The sequence below is a fragment of the Triplophysa rosa genome, linkage group LG1, assembly GCF_024868665.1.
Source record: "Triplophysa rosa linkage group LG1, Trosa_1v2, whole genome shotgun sequence".
Taxonomy (NCBI): domain Eukaryota; kingdom Metazoa; phylum Chordata; class Actinopteri; order Cypriniformes; family Nemacheilidae; genus Triplophysa; species Triplophysa rosa.
Window position 1 is genome coordinate 39,284,288 of NC_079890.1, and position 15,074 is coordinate 39,299,361.

General features: G+C 40.2%; 2 protein-coding genes across 2 annotated transcripts in view; one reads left to right on the top strand and one right to left on the bottom strand.

The window, feature by feature from the left end:
- Nucleotides 1-15,074, bottom strand: part of LOC130557097 (uncharacterized) — a 236,932-nt gene that overhangs the window by 123,843 nt on the left and 98,015 nt on the right. The window lies entirely within an intron of this gene.
- The window catches only part of LOC130554877 (uncharacterized), a 92,689-nt gene that overhangs the window by 75,822 nt on the left and 1,793 nt on the right, over nt 1-15,074 (top strand). Inside the window, exons 3-10 of the mRNA XM_057334796.1 lie at nt 2,547-2,576; nt 3,049-3,325; nt 3,416-3,555; nt 10,741-11,020; nt 11,102-11,241; nt 11,453-11,726; nt 11,816-11,955; nt 14,613-14,701. Coding sequence (XP_057190779.1) covers nt 2,547-2,576; nt 3,049-3,325; nt 3,416-3,555; nt 10,741-11,020; nt 11,102-11,241; nt 11,453-11,726; nt 11,816-11,955; nt 14,613-14,701 — 1,370 coding nt within the window. The remainder of the gene's footprint in view (nt 1-2,546; nt 2,577-3,048; nt 3,326-3,415; nt 3,556-10,740; nt 11,021-11,101; nt 11,242-11,452; nt 11,727-11,815; nt 11,956-14,612; nt 14,702-15,074) is intronic.

The following is a 15,074-nucleotide window of genomic DNA, read 5'->3' on the forward strand; positions in this document are numbered from 1 at the left end:
GATGCCGGCTGCATCGGACTGGACGCCGGCCGCACCGGACTGGACGCCGGCCGCACCGGACTGGATACCGGCCGCACCGGACTGGATGCCGGCCGCACCGGACTGGATGCCGGCCGCACCGGACTGGATGCCGGCTGCACCGGCGTGGACGCTCCTCCGCTGCGCCTCTCCCTCCTTCTCCACACCACCGGATCCATAGCCGACCTTGGCGAATCCGTGGGGACCGGAGGGAGTTCCGCAGCGGAGGAATCAGCCGACGTCACCCCCGGATCCCGTCCCCCCCGCTCGCTACCGGCGCCACCAGAGTGAACGGGGACCGTGGAGCTCAAGCCGGAGGGTACCAAGTCCCCCCGGGCAGCGGCAGTCAGGTCGAGACCCTCCGGAGTGATCAACCGCGAGGTGGAAGTCCCACGTGGAACCCCACCCCCGGGATCGTCCCGGTTGGCCACGAACCTGACCATTGCTGCGAACCCTAGGGGACCCAGCAGCCTCTTCTCAGGCGGGATGAGGCGCTGAGTGAGGCAGCAGTTGAAGATCGTCTTTTAATAATAAACAACAGAACAGAAAACAAAAACCCACAATGGGGAAAACAGGACACGATCACTATAACAATAACTCAACAAAAACAAACACTTCCCTTGAAGGGGTAAAATAAACAATAAACACTAACCACGACACAACGTCCAAAACAAGGAAAGGTAGTCCACAGCTGCTACTAGGCAAACTAAGAGGAGCACGACACGGGGATACACATACATACACAACTTAGTACACGCAATACACGACCACAAGACAAAGAAACAAGAGGGTATTTAAAGGAAAGACAAACGAGGGATAACGACATGGGGCAGGTGTGGTTAATCAAACACTCAGGGAAAGATCACAAGGAAACGAGAGGAGCGGGGCCAATGACAAGACATGAGAAAACACATGAGATGTCAAAAAACAAACATCTCATGGTCTTATCACATAAAACCTAAGGCTTTGCCATGGCTCTGCTACAGGACCAAGAAAACCATGACTAAGGAAGCAGAGCTCACTGAACACGACAGATCGGTTCATCGACAGGTAGATGCAGTAGAGTCTACTAGCTGTTGTTGTTGTTACACTTTCTTTGCTTTTACAAAATGTTATGAAAAGTGTTGTGTTCTGCAGACATCTCTGAATAAAAACAGGTAATATAGAGTTTATTTCTAATATTTCCCGTTCTGTGACCATAAACGGTTCTTGTAAATAATATGCAAACACTGTTAAATCCATCCATGTAAATAAAAAATGAAAACATTCTGCCAACTAATAAACAAAGTTAAAACAACCGAACTACGGGACGCGTGAAGGGACAAACTGCTCGTGCTTTTTCAAACGGCGTTTAGATAGTTATTTCATGTCTGACGTTGAGATCTCTGGCAAAATGTAAATGCTAAATTAAGATGATACCTTGCAGATATACCATTCATGGATTCATGGCCTGTGAGCTGCATTAAACTGTCTCTTAGATTTACATTTAAGAATTTGACATTAAAATGGTGTTATGTTAGTCTTAAAGTAATTAAAACGATTTATAACAGAGGGGTGCCCTATTTGCCCTGCACAACCTCAGTTAACTAGACCTTACAAAACTATGGACTCATCTCATTATTATGAAACTATTTAAGCCATAATAAGACGTTTCATCTCATTATATGAATACAATTTTAATGTGCATTTCAAACTCATAGATCTGTCATATGCTTTACTGATGGAATTGCAATAGAATACATTTAAGTATGTTTGAAACTTCCTACACGCTATAAATGCACCACTTGTGGCTCCCACTGTCAAAACAAGCATTATAAACGTGTAAACCAATGAACACGTGTCATTGTTGGTCATTGGAGAAAAAAACATTTACTAATGCTAACAAACACATGATTTTAAATAGTACGGGGGCCCCGAAAACAACTCAAGCCCAGGGGCCCCCATCCTCCTAAATCCGGCCCTGGCAGCCATGACACCAGACTTTTATTTTGACAGGACACCGCAAAGGTTGTTTGGGAGTAGCTTCAATGCAAGTATTTGAGGATCAGGACTGCACAACAGCAACGTACAGTAGGTGGCGTTATGCACAAAGGGTGTAATTCGCCAAAAAACCCAGGAAGAAGAAGAAGCTTCAATGCAGTTGAAAACTTCACACGAGCATCACGCATGTAGTACATGCAGTCTAATCACTTTTAATTCAGAACCAGCAGATTATTTACACCGCATCAGAATAAATCTAACGTCATTCATTGCACAATTTGCATTTTGTTAGCTGTTCAGCGCTACTTTCTGGTTAAGAAGTAATACATTTGCCAGATTCTGTGCCCATTCCGTGTTACACAGCAAATTCCGTTTTTTTTCCGATTCCGCGATTCTGTCTGCGTTTTCCACTCAAATCATAGGAAATCATATGGCCCTACCTATGTGCCGGGGCCACGCCCCAGACGGTCCTGACTCAACTTAACCCTTGAGTACACCTCACATCACATAACTCCTTACTGCTTAAAATTCTCGTTTCTGTTCAACAGGTCTTGTTTGTAATCCAGGTAGTTTAGCAGGTAATCAATTCATTTAAATGTTCTCATAGAAATGTAGACTGATGTAAAATTGTGAATCTTGATGCTTTTATTGTTAATTGTTTTAAGTTTAATGTTTTTAATAATCACTCATATAGACGCTCAGTCTTTCAAGAGCTTCCACTGGAAATATAATGAATGTATTTCATTTTTGTATATTTACATTATTATTTAATTTACAATATTGATGTTTTGGAACTGATTATTTTAGTGAATATTTATACAAGTTATGATTTTGTGCTTTTGATGTGTGAACAATGAATACATCAGGACACCGTTGATCACTTCAAAACACCTGTGACACAATTCACACAATACACTCACATTAGCTCATCAAACATGAATATGATGAAACAGACAATTGCATCATATTCATCTTTTAATGTCTACAAATTTCATGGCTGTACATATCTACAGACTGACTGATCATCTGTCTTTGAATATATATTTCTAGAGAATTTAGCATTGAAAGGAACAACTACACAGTCCTCCACATATTCCACCTGGGCAGCTCAGAATGCCATAGATGGTGTCAGATACGGACCAGATGCTTCTACACACTGCACTTCTACATCATCTGAGAGTAACCCATGGTGGAGGTTGGATCTCTTGGATGTTTATAACATTAGTACAGTGATCATCACTGCTCATAAAAGCCATTTGAATGCAGCCAGTGGAGCAGAGATTCGTGTCGGAAACTCACTGGACAACAATGGAAACAACAATCTCGTGTAAAGTTATTTGTGAAATTAGTTGATTGATTGATTGATTGATTGGTTGAAACACCTCTATAGAGATTCATTGATTCTCTCTCTCTCTAGATGTGCTGTAACACCTGATCCTCTGTCTGGTAATACTGAAACTTACTCATGTCATGGGATGGAGGGACGTTATGTGAATGTGATCCTGTCTGGAGATAAAAATAATCTTACTCTGTGTGAAGTTGAGGTCTATGGAACAGGTAATTACTAACACAAACAGTAATTCTATAGCGTTCCATAAATAGAACAGGAATGATTTTTAGAACTATTAAAATGTATGGATCATTCAATATTTATGATCAATAATTTGAGTCATCGATCAAAAATTCCCATGTGTTGTTGTCCGTTAACATATGAGGTTAGGTTAGGTTACTTTATTTATACCCGTTGGTAAATTTGTTTTGCAGTAGACAAAGAGACATTGACAACCATCTTGACATACAGATAGACAGACAAAATTCAACAACATGAACAACAACAATACAATCACATGCTACCTAAAAACAAGCTCCATACCTAAATTCCTCAATCCTACAGTTTATTTAAAACATTTAAGGCAGCGAAAACAAGGCTATTCTTACTCCGTGGGATTAAAAACCTCCGTCCAGAGGGAAGGAGCTGGAACTCACTGTGCAAGGGATTAGAGTCGGTTTTTAAAATAGAAGTAGCTATACGCTGTAATTGTTTGGTATACAGGGATGCTAGATCCACCTGTGACTCACCAACCACTCGACTAGACCATTTGACTAAGTGGACAGTGGCGTAACATAGCAATGACATGCCCCAGTGCAGGCTATTATGACGGGCCCCATAAATCGGCTACACGGTTATGAATTACAAACAAACAGTGCGCGTGTCTAGAAGGGAAGCGAATTTGTCCGTCTAGTTAACCAAAACCAGCTCATGACCAGCTTCGGACCAGCACATGACCAGCTTAAACCAGCTACCATGCGTCAACGTTTTTGGTTTTCTTCCCATTTTTAAATCTAGACTCTTGGTTAATGCAACATTGATTAATATTAAGATTAAATTCATACAAAACTAAATTAACTTTAAAGAAAGGCTTTCTACAAAACAAAACTTAATGAAGTGATCAAAATCATGTCTGATCCACTCCATGTCTCCGGACATATTGCACATTTTATGAGCCTATCTTAGTCATGCTGTTCACTTTTCTTAATCAAATATAAAATTAATATTATTCCCTAATATTTAAACATAAATATGAAACTAAATAGGCTACGTTTTCTTTAACCCTCTGGCTGACAGTGACAAACACACCAGTGCCTTCTGATGGTTTTTTCCTCATGACAGTGGAAAGAACGTAAAGAACTTCCTCATTGTTTGCCATAAAAATTAGTGCAAGACATCATTATAAACTATAAATGGTCTACTTCTATTTGTCTACACAATAAAAAACAAAACCTTTTGCTTTTGCGAAATAAAAAATATACAGGGTGGTGGATTAGAGGTTTGATTAGAACCCTAAAACTTAAAAATGCTCTGCAAAAGTTCTTGCCTGGAAGCTTATGTAAATGGCACAGATTTACAGAAAAACAGTCATTTGGCAAATAAATAATTTTACAGACTTATTTCAAATGTTTCATTATGTAAGCTTTAAGTTACATCTCAAATGACAATGATTCAATTTATAAAGACATTAATTAGCCAGTCTGCAAACTTATTCTCGCAAATGGCCTGGGTATGCGGAGCAATGGCAGTTTATACAGTAAAAAAAATCCAACTTAAAACCGTTCTCCTAACAAAATCAATGAAGTATCTTGAACAAAGATTTTTTTTGTAGAACGAGCCAATTTATTATTTTGTGTACACAGAACAACATTAGACTAACATTGTTGCTGACAAAGATTATTTTGTTTACTGGACTAGGTTTTGGTGGCAAAATGTGGGATAAGTGTTGAGGGATAAGTGCATGATGCAATCCTGCTATCGCTGAACGTGGCTTTAATACAAGAGCGTGAGCAGTTACTTGACCAGTGTTCTGGTCTGTTCTGATTAAAGTGTTTATATAATGCAACAAAATAAGAGAGAGTTAAATGAAAACTTAATCTTCTGAGTTGGGTGGACTTAAAGTCATAGTTAAGAAAACTTAGAAAACTGCTTGTTGCCTAATTAAGTTGGATCAACTATTTTCTCTTTTTGTAGTAAATTTAGTGCGAAATTAGTATTAAGATTTTTTTGTTGTCCAGGCTTAACATTTTTTACAGTGTAGGGACGGAACGCCACTGCTGTTTTACAATATTTACTAGAGTAAACTGTAGCAAACATCTATTATAGTAATACAAACTGTAGTGTTTTACTGTAGTAAGGTTTAAAAACCCTGACAAAGATTACTGTGGTTTTATTATAGTAAACGTGTAGTAGGCCAAACCATCTTTTAATTGTATAATCACAGTTTTACTTCAAATACCACAGTTAGAGCACTGCAGCAGAATCAATGTTCATTTTTGGTTTAACTATGTAGTAGCCGGTGCTTTTTGCTTTTATTTAAAGTAAAATGCCTAATTTATGTAATTGAACACAATAGTAAATACTGTAGTACAGTGGTGTGCGGTGTGCTGATTAGAGCTGAACGATACTTTAAAAAATTCAATGCAATTACTTTCTGAATAATTCAATATACGTTATGAAATATGATAATGCTTTTAGTGTAAAAGACTGAAGGGTTAAATTAATGATGGCCTACATTATTATGAAGGTTATGGGGTAAAATGCTGTATATATTAAATATAGACAAATTTTGGTTGTATTTGTTAACAATGTGTTAATGCATTAGCTAACATGAACTAACAATGAACAATATTTTACAGCATTTATTCCTTCTAATTCATGTTAATTTCAGCATTTACTAATACATGTTTGAAATCCAAAGTTGTATCTGTTAACATTATGCATCATAAACTAACATGAATAGCTGTATTGACATTTTATAACATTAACAAGGATTAATAAATGCTAAAACTATACTGTTAATAAAAAACCTTATTGTAAAGTATTACCCAAATAACTATAAAGAAAAATATAAATGAATGCATATATGACAGAGAAAGATCTAATTATAAATGTGACAGGGTGCTGTAAGGATTTAATTAGCTCCGTTTCTTCACTTTCTAGATGTGCACTTGTACGTCTTTGCGGATTTGTTGTTGAAGCCTATACTATAGAAGGGTTCAAAGCAACAACATAAAGAAACGTTACTGCGCATGCGCTCATTCGTGGACTGCCGTTAACTTCCTGTACACACTCACAAACAATAGAGTGCCTTTAGATTAATTCTGATAACAAGCAAAAGAAACCGAGAAGTACCCTTACTTGGCTAAACTTGTCTCGCCAATATTTTGAATTTAGACTGCGATATCAAGCTAACCAGACCGAAAAACACAAAAAACAAAAAACAAAAAAACACAGACTGGAAGTTATCTTCCGTCAAGGCAGTACGTCCGATGAAACTGTCTATAGTGCAGTTGTTATTAGCATGTCAAATGAATGCTGAATAGGCTGTCTATGACATGAATGGCACAATGCATGTGACAAAAGAGAATGGAACCGATTTTAAACAAGGCATTTGTATGCATCATTAAAATGGCTGTTCAGGTACAGTGTAGACACGATGCAACAGCTTAATAACATTTAACAGCTTTACGCATTGAGGAGAAATGTGTAAGATATGCCGTTACGTTAAATGCAGCTTTAGTTTGTGCACACACCAGTAGAAGCGAGCTAGTTAATCGATCGCAGATGCTGTAATCATCCACGATAACGAAAGACAAACAAAAGAAAAATAAGAAATGCAAAAGTGGTAAGGGAAATTTAGCGGCCTGCTCTATGTGGGAAGCACTGCTGTCATTAAAAAATATATAAATACAAACAGCGTGACTTACTTTAGCTCTGCTCCCTGGCTTGATCGCTGGCTCCTCCAAATTATCTTATTTACAAATCCTTTGCTAAGTTTTACAAAGGACACGGAATAATAATTCAAATACACCTTCATTTATAGAACAGGAACAGAAAATAAAAAATGGACTGGATAAAAAGTTGGCTTGCAAGTGCACATGCCCAGCGCAAACTGTCGGTGAGTTCCAAACGGGATATTTTGCCCTTCGAAGGGCACTTTGGGAAGGGAGCACCATACAAAACATTCAATTCAATTCAATTTTATTTATATAGCGCTTTTCACAATGTGCATTGTTCCAAAGCAGCTTTACAGGAGCAAATAAGAAAAACACAGAAAGGTAAAACACAGCACAGTGCATGGTGTTTATAGACCAAGCAAGATCATTATAATAAATAATATCTAATAAATAAATGAATAAATAAATAAATAAATGCAGTCTCCCGGTGAGCAAGCCAACACTGCACTGCTCTGCTGTGCAGAGCAGTGCATCAATCCAGATCATCAATCCAGATAAAGCGAAAATTGTCAAGAAATGCAAGGACAGAGGACCCAGACAGCAGGTGAGGGGTTAACAAAAACTCCTTAATTACAAAAACCAAAACAAAAAACCCACGATGGGGAGAAAGACCAACTGGAAACAAGGAATCAAAACAAAATCTACCTACGGGGGGGGGGGGCTGGTGGGGTTGGTTGGGGTGGGGGTGAAATAAACAAAGTCCAAGAATTATAAGTCCACATAACGACAGGGCACAGTGAACAGCAACAAGGTAATCCAATTTACGAAGACACGAATAAGGGTAAGGCAAGTCAAGGCATGAAAACGACAATGATCCGCACAGGACGATAAACAAGAGGGGAACTAAATAGGGACGCTAACAAGGATCATAATACAGGGCAGGTGACGGGCAAGTGGCAGAAATTAACACTAAAGGGAAACTAACGGGGAGATACACTAACGTGACAAGACCGACAGACATGAGGACAAACACAATAAACATATCACAGCACAAACTAGGGGGAACACGGAGGAAACAAGCATGGGGTTGGGATGAGCCAGTAAAAATAACATTAAAGGGAGGGGGAGGGGGAATGGGAGGCCAAAACCTGGGGACATTAGGCATGTGTGGGACGGGGGGCTGGACTTGACTGGACGCCGGCTGGAATGCCGGCTGGACCGGACTGTACGCCGGCTCGAATGGACTGGAGGCCGGCTGCTGGACTGGATTGGACACCAGCTTATGGACCGGAGTGGATGCCTGCGGCGGCAGACCCGGACTGGATGCCTGCGGCTGGACACGGGCTCCCCTCCTCCGCTTCCTCCTAGACCGGACCACGGGCTTCGCGGGTGGTTGAAGGGATGCCGTGGGAAGAGTTGCTGAGTCCGAGCCGAAGGCGTCCGACACGGAGTCCCACGAGTCCCTTCTCCCCCGCTTGCCCCGGATACCGATAGAGGGAGGAGGAGCAGCGGAGTCTGTGGAAGTTGGTGCGGAGGTGCCCAAGGAGGCAACCGCCAGGACGCGATCCTCCGGGATGGGTGCCAGCGCCGCGGAGGGACCCGCCATGGTAGGACCCCTGGATCTGGTCCACAAAGCCCAGGGGTCTAAGCATTCGCATCTCAGCAGGCTTGAGGGGTTCATCGAGGCAACTGTTGAACATTACTTTGAGCTCGGCCTTGTTGAACCCCGAGTTGCCCGCTGCGGTCAGGAAGTCCATGGCAAAGTCCCTCACCTCAGCCCCCTTCTGCCGTAGGCCGGAAAAAAAGTGAGCTTGGCGGCATCTTAGTGCTGACATCGGCTCGGCCGTGGCTGTCTGCGGGGTCCTCTTTAGGCGGATCATTCTGTCAAGAAATGCAAGGACAGAGGACCCAGACGCAGACAGCAGGTGAGGGGTTAACAAAAACTACTTTATTACAAAAACAAAAACAAAAAACCCACGATGGGGAGAAAGACCAAATAGAAACAAGGAATCAAAATAAAATCTACGAAGACACTAAGGAGGGACAACCAGGGGATTCCAGTTCCCCTCTGGCAAAAGCTGCTGCCTCTGCACAAGCTCCACAGTGCTAGCACAACAAGGCTAAATAAAATAAATAAACTTAATAATAAAATAAATTATAGTTTAAGATTATCATTAATAATCTAACAGCATTTCAAATTTTGTGGTGAAGACGTGTCAGTTGACCGCGTCCTTCTTTATCCAGCTCTATCATCCCAGCTCTTGTGAAGGTCTCCGCTCTACCATCAGGTCAGGCCATGAACTGCATCCTGCTCGCTGTGGTAACCTTGGAACAATGAGACAAGACTGGCTGAGAGTAGAGTACTGTTCTGCACTCTTTGTTGCAACAAGTACATCAGTTGTGTTTTTGGTTCCGCTTGATCTAACTAATGCAGCCTAAACCCTCAGAGGATTTATATTATGGAAGTGTAGTGTATGCAAGATTAAAAAGATGCGTCTTTAGTCTAGATTTAAACTGACAGAGTGTGTCTGCCTCCCGGACAGTGCAGGGAAGACTATTCCAAAGTTTAGGTGCTAGATAGGAAAAGGATCTACCACCTGCACTTGATTTTGAAATTCTATGTATTACCAACTGACAGGACGCCTGAGAGCGTAATGCACGTGAAGGACTGTAATACAAAAGGAGTTCATTCAAGTACTGAGGAGCTAAACCATGTAAGGCTTTATAGGTAATAAGCAAGATTTTAAAGTTAACGCGATGCTTTATAGGTAACCAGTGCAAGGTTGACAGAACCGGGCTAATATGTTCATACTTTTTTGTACGTGTAAGAACTCGAGCTGCCTTGTTTTGGACCATTTGGAGTTTTTGTAATAAGCCTGCAGGGCAACCACCTTTCAGTGCATTACAGTATTCTAGTCTTGATGTCATTAATTCATTAATTAACTTCTCTTCATCTGACATTGACATTATATGACGTAGTTTAGATATATTCTTAAGATGGAAAAACGCAATTTTACAGGTGTTGGCGACGTGGCTCTCAAATGACAGACTACTATCGAATAGAACGCCAAGATTCTTTGCTGACGACGAGGGTTTTATGGAACATCCGTCAATAGTTAAGCAGTATTCTTGGTTATAGCAGTTTTCGGTCCAATAAGTAACACTTCTGTTTTGTCCGAGTTCAGTAATAAAAAGTTGTTAATCATACAGTTTTTATTATCGCCTTTGCGTTCTATGCCCTGGCCTCTAGTGGACCTGAAGAGCACTCCAGCTGGTGACTGTGACATACTGTAGCTGCCTCCTTAAGGAGCGGCTTCCAGACAGAAGAGTTCAACTCTAAATGTGTTTTTCTGTTCAGCTCATCAAACATGAATATGATGAAACAGACAATATTCACATCTAACATTCTGGACTTTTACCTAATTTTCCCCCTTTACATGTTTACACATTTCTTGTATATACTGTATATCTACAGACTGTCTGATCGTTTGTCTTTGCATACATATTTTCTAGAGAATTTAGCATTGAAAGGAACGGCTACACAGTCATCCACATTATACGACCGGTTACCCGTAAGAGCCATTGATGGTGTAAGACATGGCACAGATACCAATGCATACTGCTCCACCACACAACATCAAAGTGACCCATGGTGGAGGTTGGATCTCTTGGATGAATATGAGATTAAATCAGTGATCATCACTGCTAGATCAGACGGATATTTGGATCAAACCAGTGGAGCAGAGATTCGTATTGGAAACTCACTGGACAACAATGGAAACAACAATCCCATGTAAAGTTATTCATGAAATCACTTTTGATTGATTGATTAAACATCTCCATAGAGACTGATTGATTTTCTCTCTCTCTCTAGATGTGCTGTAACACCTGTTTTTCAACATGGTTACACCATCAGTTTCTCATGTCATGGGATGGTGGGACGTTACGTGAATGTGGTCAAACCTGGACTTGCATTTACTGTCTCTCTGTGTGAAATGGAGGTCTACAAAACAGGTAATGTCTGACACATAATTCTGTACTGTTAGATAGCACTGACAAGTTACATTTCGTAATAGATAAAAGTTATTTCTGTAACTACTGAAATGTATAAATCGTTTAAAATTTAAGCTTTTTAAATTGAGTCATGAATTAAAAACAAAAGTTTGGAGTAACACATCTTTAATAATTCAGACTGATCAACTGTCTTTGAATATTTATTTTCTAGAGAATTTAGCATTTAAAGGAACAACTACACAGTCATCTTTCACCTGGGTATCTCAATATGCCATGGATGGTCAAAAATATGGCACAGATACTGGTTCATACTGCTCTGCTACTTTATATGAGAGTAACCCATGGTGGAGGCTGGATCTCTTGGATTATTATAACATCAGTACAGTGATCATCACTGCTAGATCAGACTGCTGTGTGGATCAAACCAACGGAGCAGAGATTCGTATTGGAAACTCACTGGTCAACAATGGAAACAACAATCCCATGTAAAGTTATTCATGAAATCACTTCAACACTTTTCATTGATTGATTGATTAAACACCTCTATAGAGATTCATTGATTTTCTCTCTCTAGATGTGCTGTGACTTCTGGTCTTCTAGCTGGTCACACCATCAGTTACTCATGTCAGGGGATGGTGGGACACTATGTGAATGTGGTCATGTCTGGACGTACATCTGCTCTCGCTCTGTGCGAAGTGGAGGTCTATGGAAAATGTAATTTCTAAAAATTATAGTGGTAGAATTTAAAATTTCACTGGAAAACCTTTGTGACCGTGTCTGTAAAACCCAGCTAAATTTATTATTTTAAACATAATTCCACACAATGTAAAGATCATTCTGTAAAAATATAATCTTGATATCTTTAATACTGACTGAGTAAACCCGTGTCAAAGATTCAAATCTGAAATTAATGATCACAGAAACTCTTTGCAACTTTTTTTATTGGGCACAAAAAGGAATTCATGACAGAATTTCCTTTCTGGAGTGAACTATCCCTTCAAGTAACCTCTTACACCATGTCTACACCGGGCGCGACTTATTGGTATCCAATGTGGACAAAATGTAAAACTATATTGGATTCTAATGCGTTTCGAATGTCTTTTGTTGTGTCGCATCGCGCCGGCCGCATCCGGTGTACTGAGCGCGTTCCACCATCACGCCGAATCGAATCGGTCTAAGCACAGTCTGAAAAGGTTACAGTTATGTTTCCACGTGAGCCTGGTTCGACCCGATTACAAACTGTTCTCAGTTCGGAATTGTCAGCACGGATCGTGTTAATGAATGCGCGCAGAGCCGTTATAGCTCAGACTCTTGTGTTTGCCAAGACGCGTTTGTGTTTACATTCTAAAAATTTCTGTTATCAGCCCTGCGGTGGAAATGAAACCATTTACGTACCGTCTGGCATGGATCGGCACAGAGTGGAACGATTAAGCAACAAGAACGATTCGGCGCGATGGTGGAAAAGTGCTAATGGTGTTGGGTGTAGTTTGGGGTAAACCTGCAGTTAACGTATACCTTAAGGAGTCTTCGCAGTGCGACGTTATATGGCCAACGTTATAGTGAAACGCAACCTAGGTTTCAAAGTGCAAGTTTTTGTAAGTGATCCTCTAATTATCTCTGTTAAACTTTAAAAACATGGATTTGCAAAAGGGTAACGTCATGCATATTACGTGTTTCTTTAAAAAGAGACATCACCAATTAACTGCCTGGCATGTATAATATGTGACCCTGGATCACAAAACCAGTCTTAAGTAGCACGGGAACATTTTTAGTAAAAGACAAAAATACATTGTGTGGGTCAAAATTATCGATTTTTCTTTTATGCCAAAAATCATTAGGATATTAAGTAAAGATCATGTTCCATGAAGATATTTTGTAAATTTCCTACCTTAAATATATTAAAACTTTATTTTTGTGAGTGGATGGTCTGCCACAGTGCCCCTGATTAACAACTTCAAAGGCAATTCTCTCAATATTTTGATTTTTTTGCTCTCTCAAATTCCAGAGTTTTAAACGGTTGTATCTCAGCCAGATATTGTCCTATTCTAACAATTCATATATCTATAGAAAGTTGATTTATTCAGCTTTCAGATTATGTAAAAATCTCAATTTCGAAAAATTGACCCATAAGACTGGTTTTGTTGTCCAGGGTCACATATAGTGCTGTAGTACTCGAGTCCGGTCTCGGTACTTGTCTTGGACTCGTTGGTATTTGAACTCGGACTTGGTCATTGGTCTCGCAAATGTTCTAGTCGGTCTCGTCCGAGTCCAGCGATATATGTTTTATTTTCTCCTTCAAAACAAAACATTGATAGAGCAATATTCTTGTAATCCGAAAACTAATGATCCGAAAACTGTTGCCAACTCTCGACTCTAGAACGAGAGCTGCGCGTGCTCATAAGTTCTCTTTTCACACAGCAGTTCAGTTCAGTGTGTGCTGTTGTTGTAACTAAATAACTCCGGTATATTGGTTCAAGTCCGCGGGACTGTCATGCACGCCAGAAAGTGAAGAACTGAATTAATTTGTGGATAATATTAAGTGTTCACGGGAGACGCTAAACGGGAACGATTCAGCTGAACTGGTTCCACCGGTTCACTAAAAAGAAAGAACTGGTTCTAATGAATGATTCGTCCGCGGCGCGAACCAGCGTCAATCATTCATCAGGCACGATGTCAGCGAGCAGCGGCATAATACAGATTGGTTTTACAAACCAAAATAAATGTATCGACAGTGCGCTTACACACACGCACAAAAGTGTTCATTGCTGCACAACCTTGCTGTTAGGAGGGCTGATAAAAAAGTTCCTTAAAAAGTAATAAACAGTTACACTTCGGCTTTGTGACTTTAGTGCCATATAGTAAAAATAAAATGACCTTATTTTATCTGCTTTTCGATCATTACAAACAATAATGAAAATGATTATCTTAGAATAGAAGATATGCTGTCTCTTGCGTCACATAAATTATCAATAGTTAAGTATGTGGTCTTGTAGTCATGATTTTTTTCTGTCTCTCTTGACTGTCTCAATTGGACTCGGTCTTGACTTGGACTCGAACCTCTCTGGACTTGGACTTGACTCGGTCTCGACTAGTCCTGGTCTTGGACTTGTCTTGGACTCGACAATGGTTGACTTGACTACAGCCCTAGTATAATAATTATTCAAATGTTTAAGTCGTTTACACAGATCCATGTGAACGGTGATCATTTTAACAACATTGTCATCTAGTGAAACCTCATTGTCAGTCGTGTAAATGCACACTTTGTTACACTAAAGTCTCTTTCTGCTTTAGTTCATTGTTGTCCTCTTGCAATGTTTCCCTCAAATATTAGTGTTTTTACTTGTATATGATGATTGAATTTGTGTTTGTAGTTTTAGGTTTCAGAAGAAAAACCTTTCTGAGGCTGAAATTTTCCTCCAGTGTTGATGTAGCTGCTGAGAGCGAGAAAATCCTCCAACAGGTGAAAAAAGTTTTTTTTTCCATCAGGAGTCTTTAAAGTGCAAAAATAAATGTGATTCTTTAAGGGAAAAGTGATATTTAAGAGTGTTTGAGTGCTTTTCCACCATCGCGCCAAATTTTTCTCATTCCTAGAGGCTGTGTCCACCGAGGCGTTTATGCCTGCGGCCGGCGTGTTTTTACAATTGTTTTCAACTGAAACGCCACGCTTTAAAAAAAAAGCCATCAGTTGACGTCTTTTTCCGCGCTCAGTGCTGGTGCTATGCGTTTTTCCCACGATCAGCGCCGGCGTTTGACCGGACACCCAGAGTTGAAAAATGCTCAACTTTGGGCAGAACGCTGCGCCTGCAGAGGGCGTTTTCAGCCGAGCTCCTGCC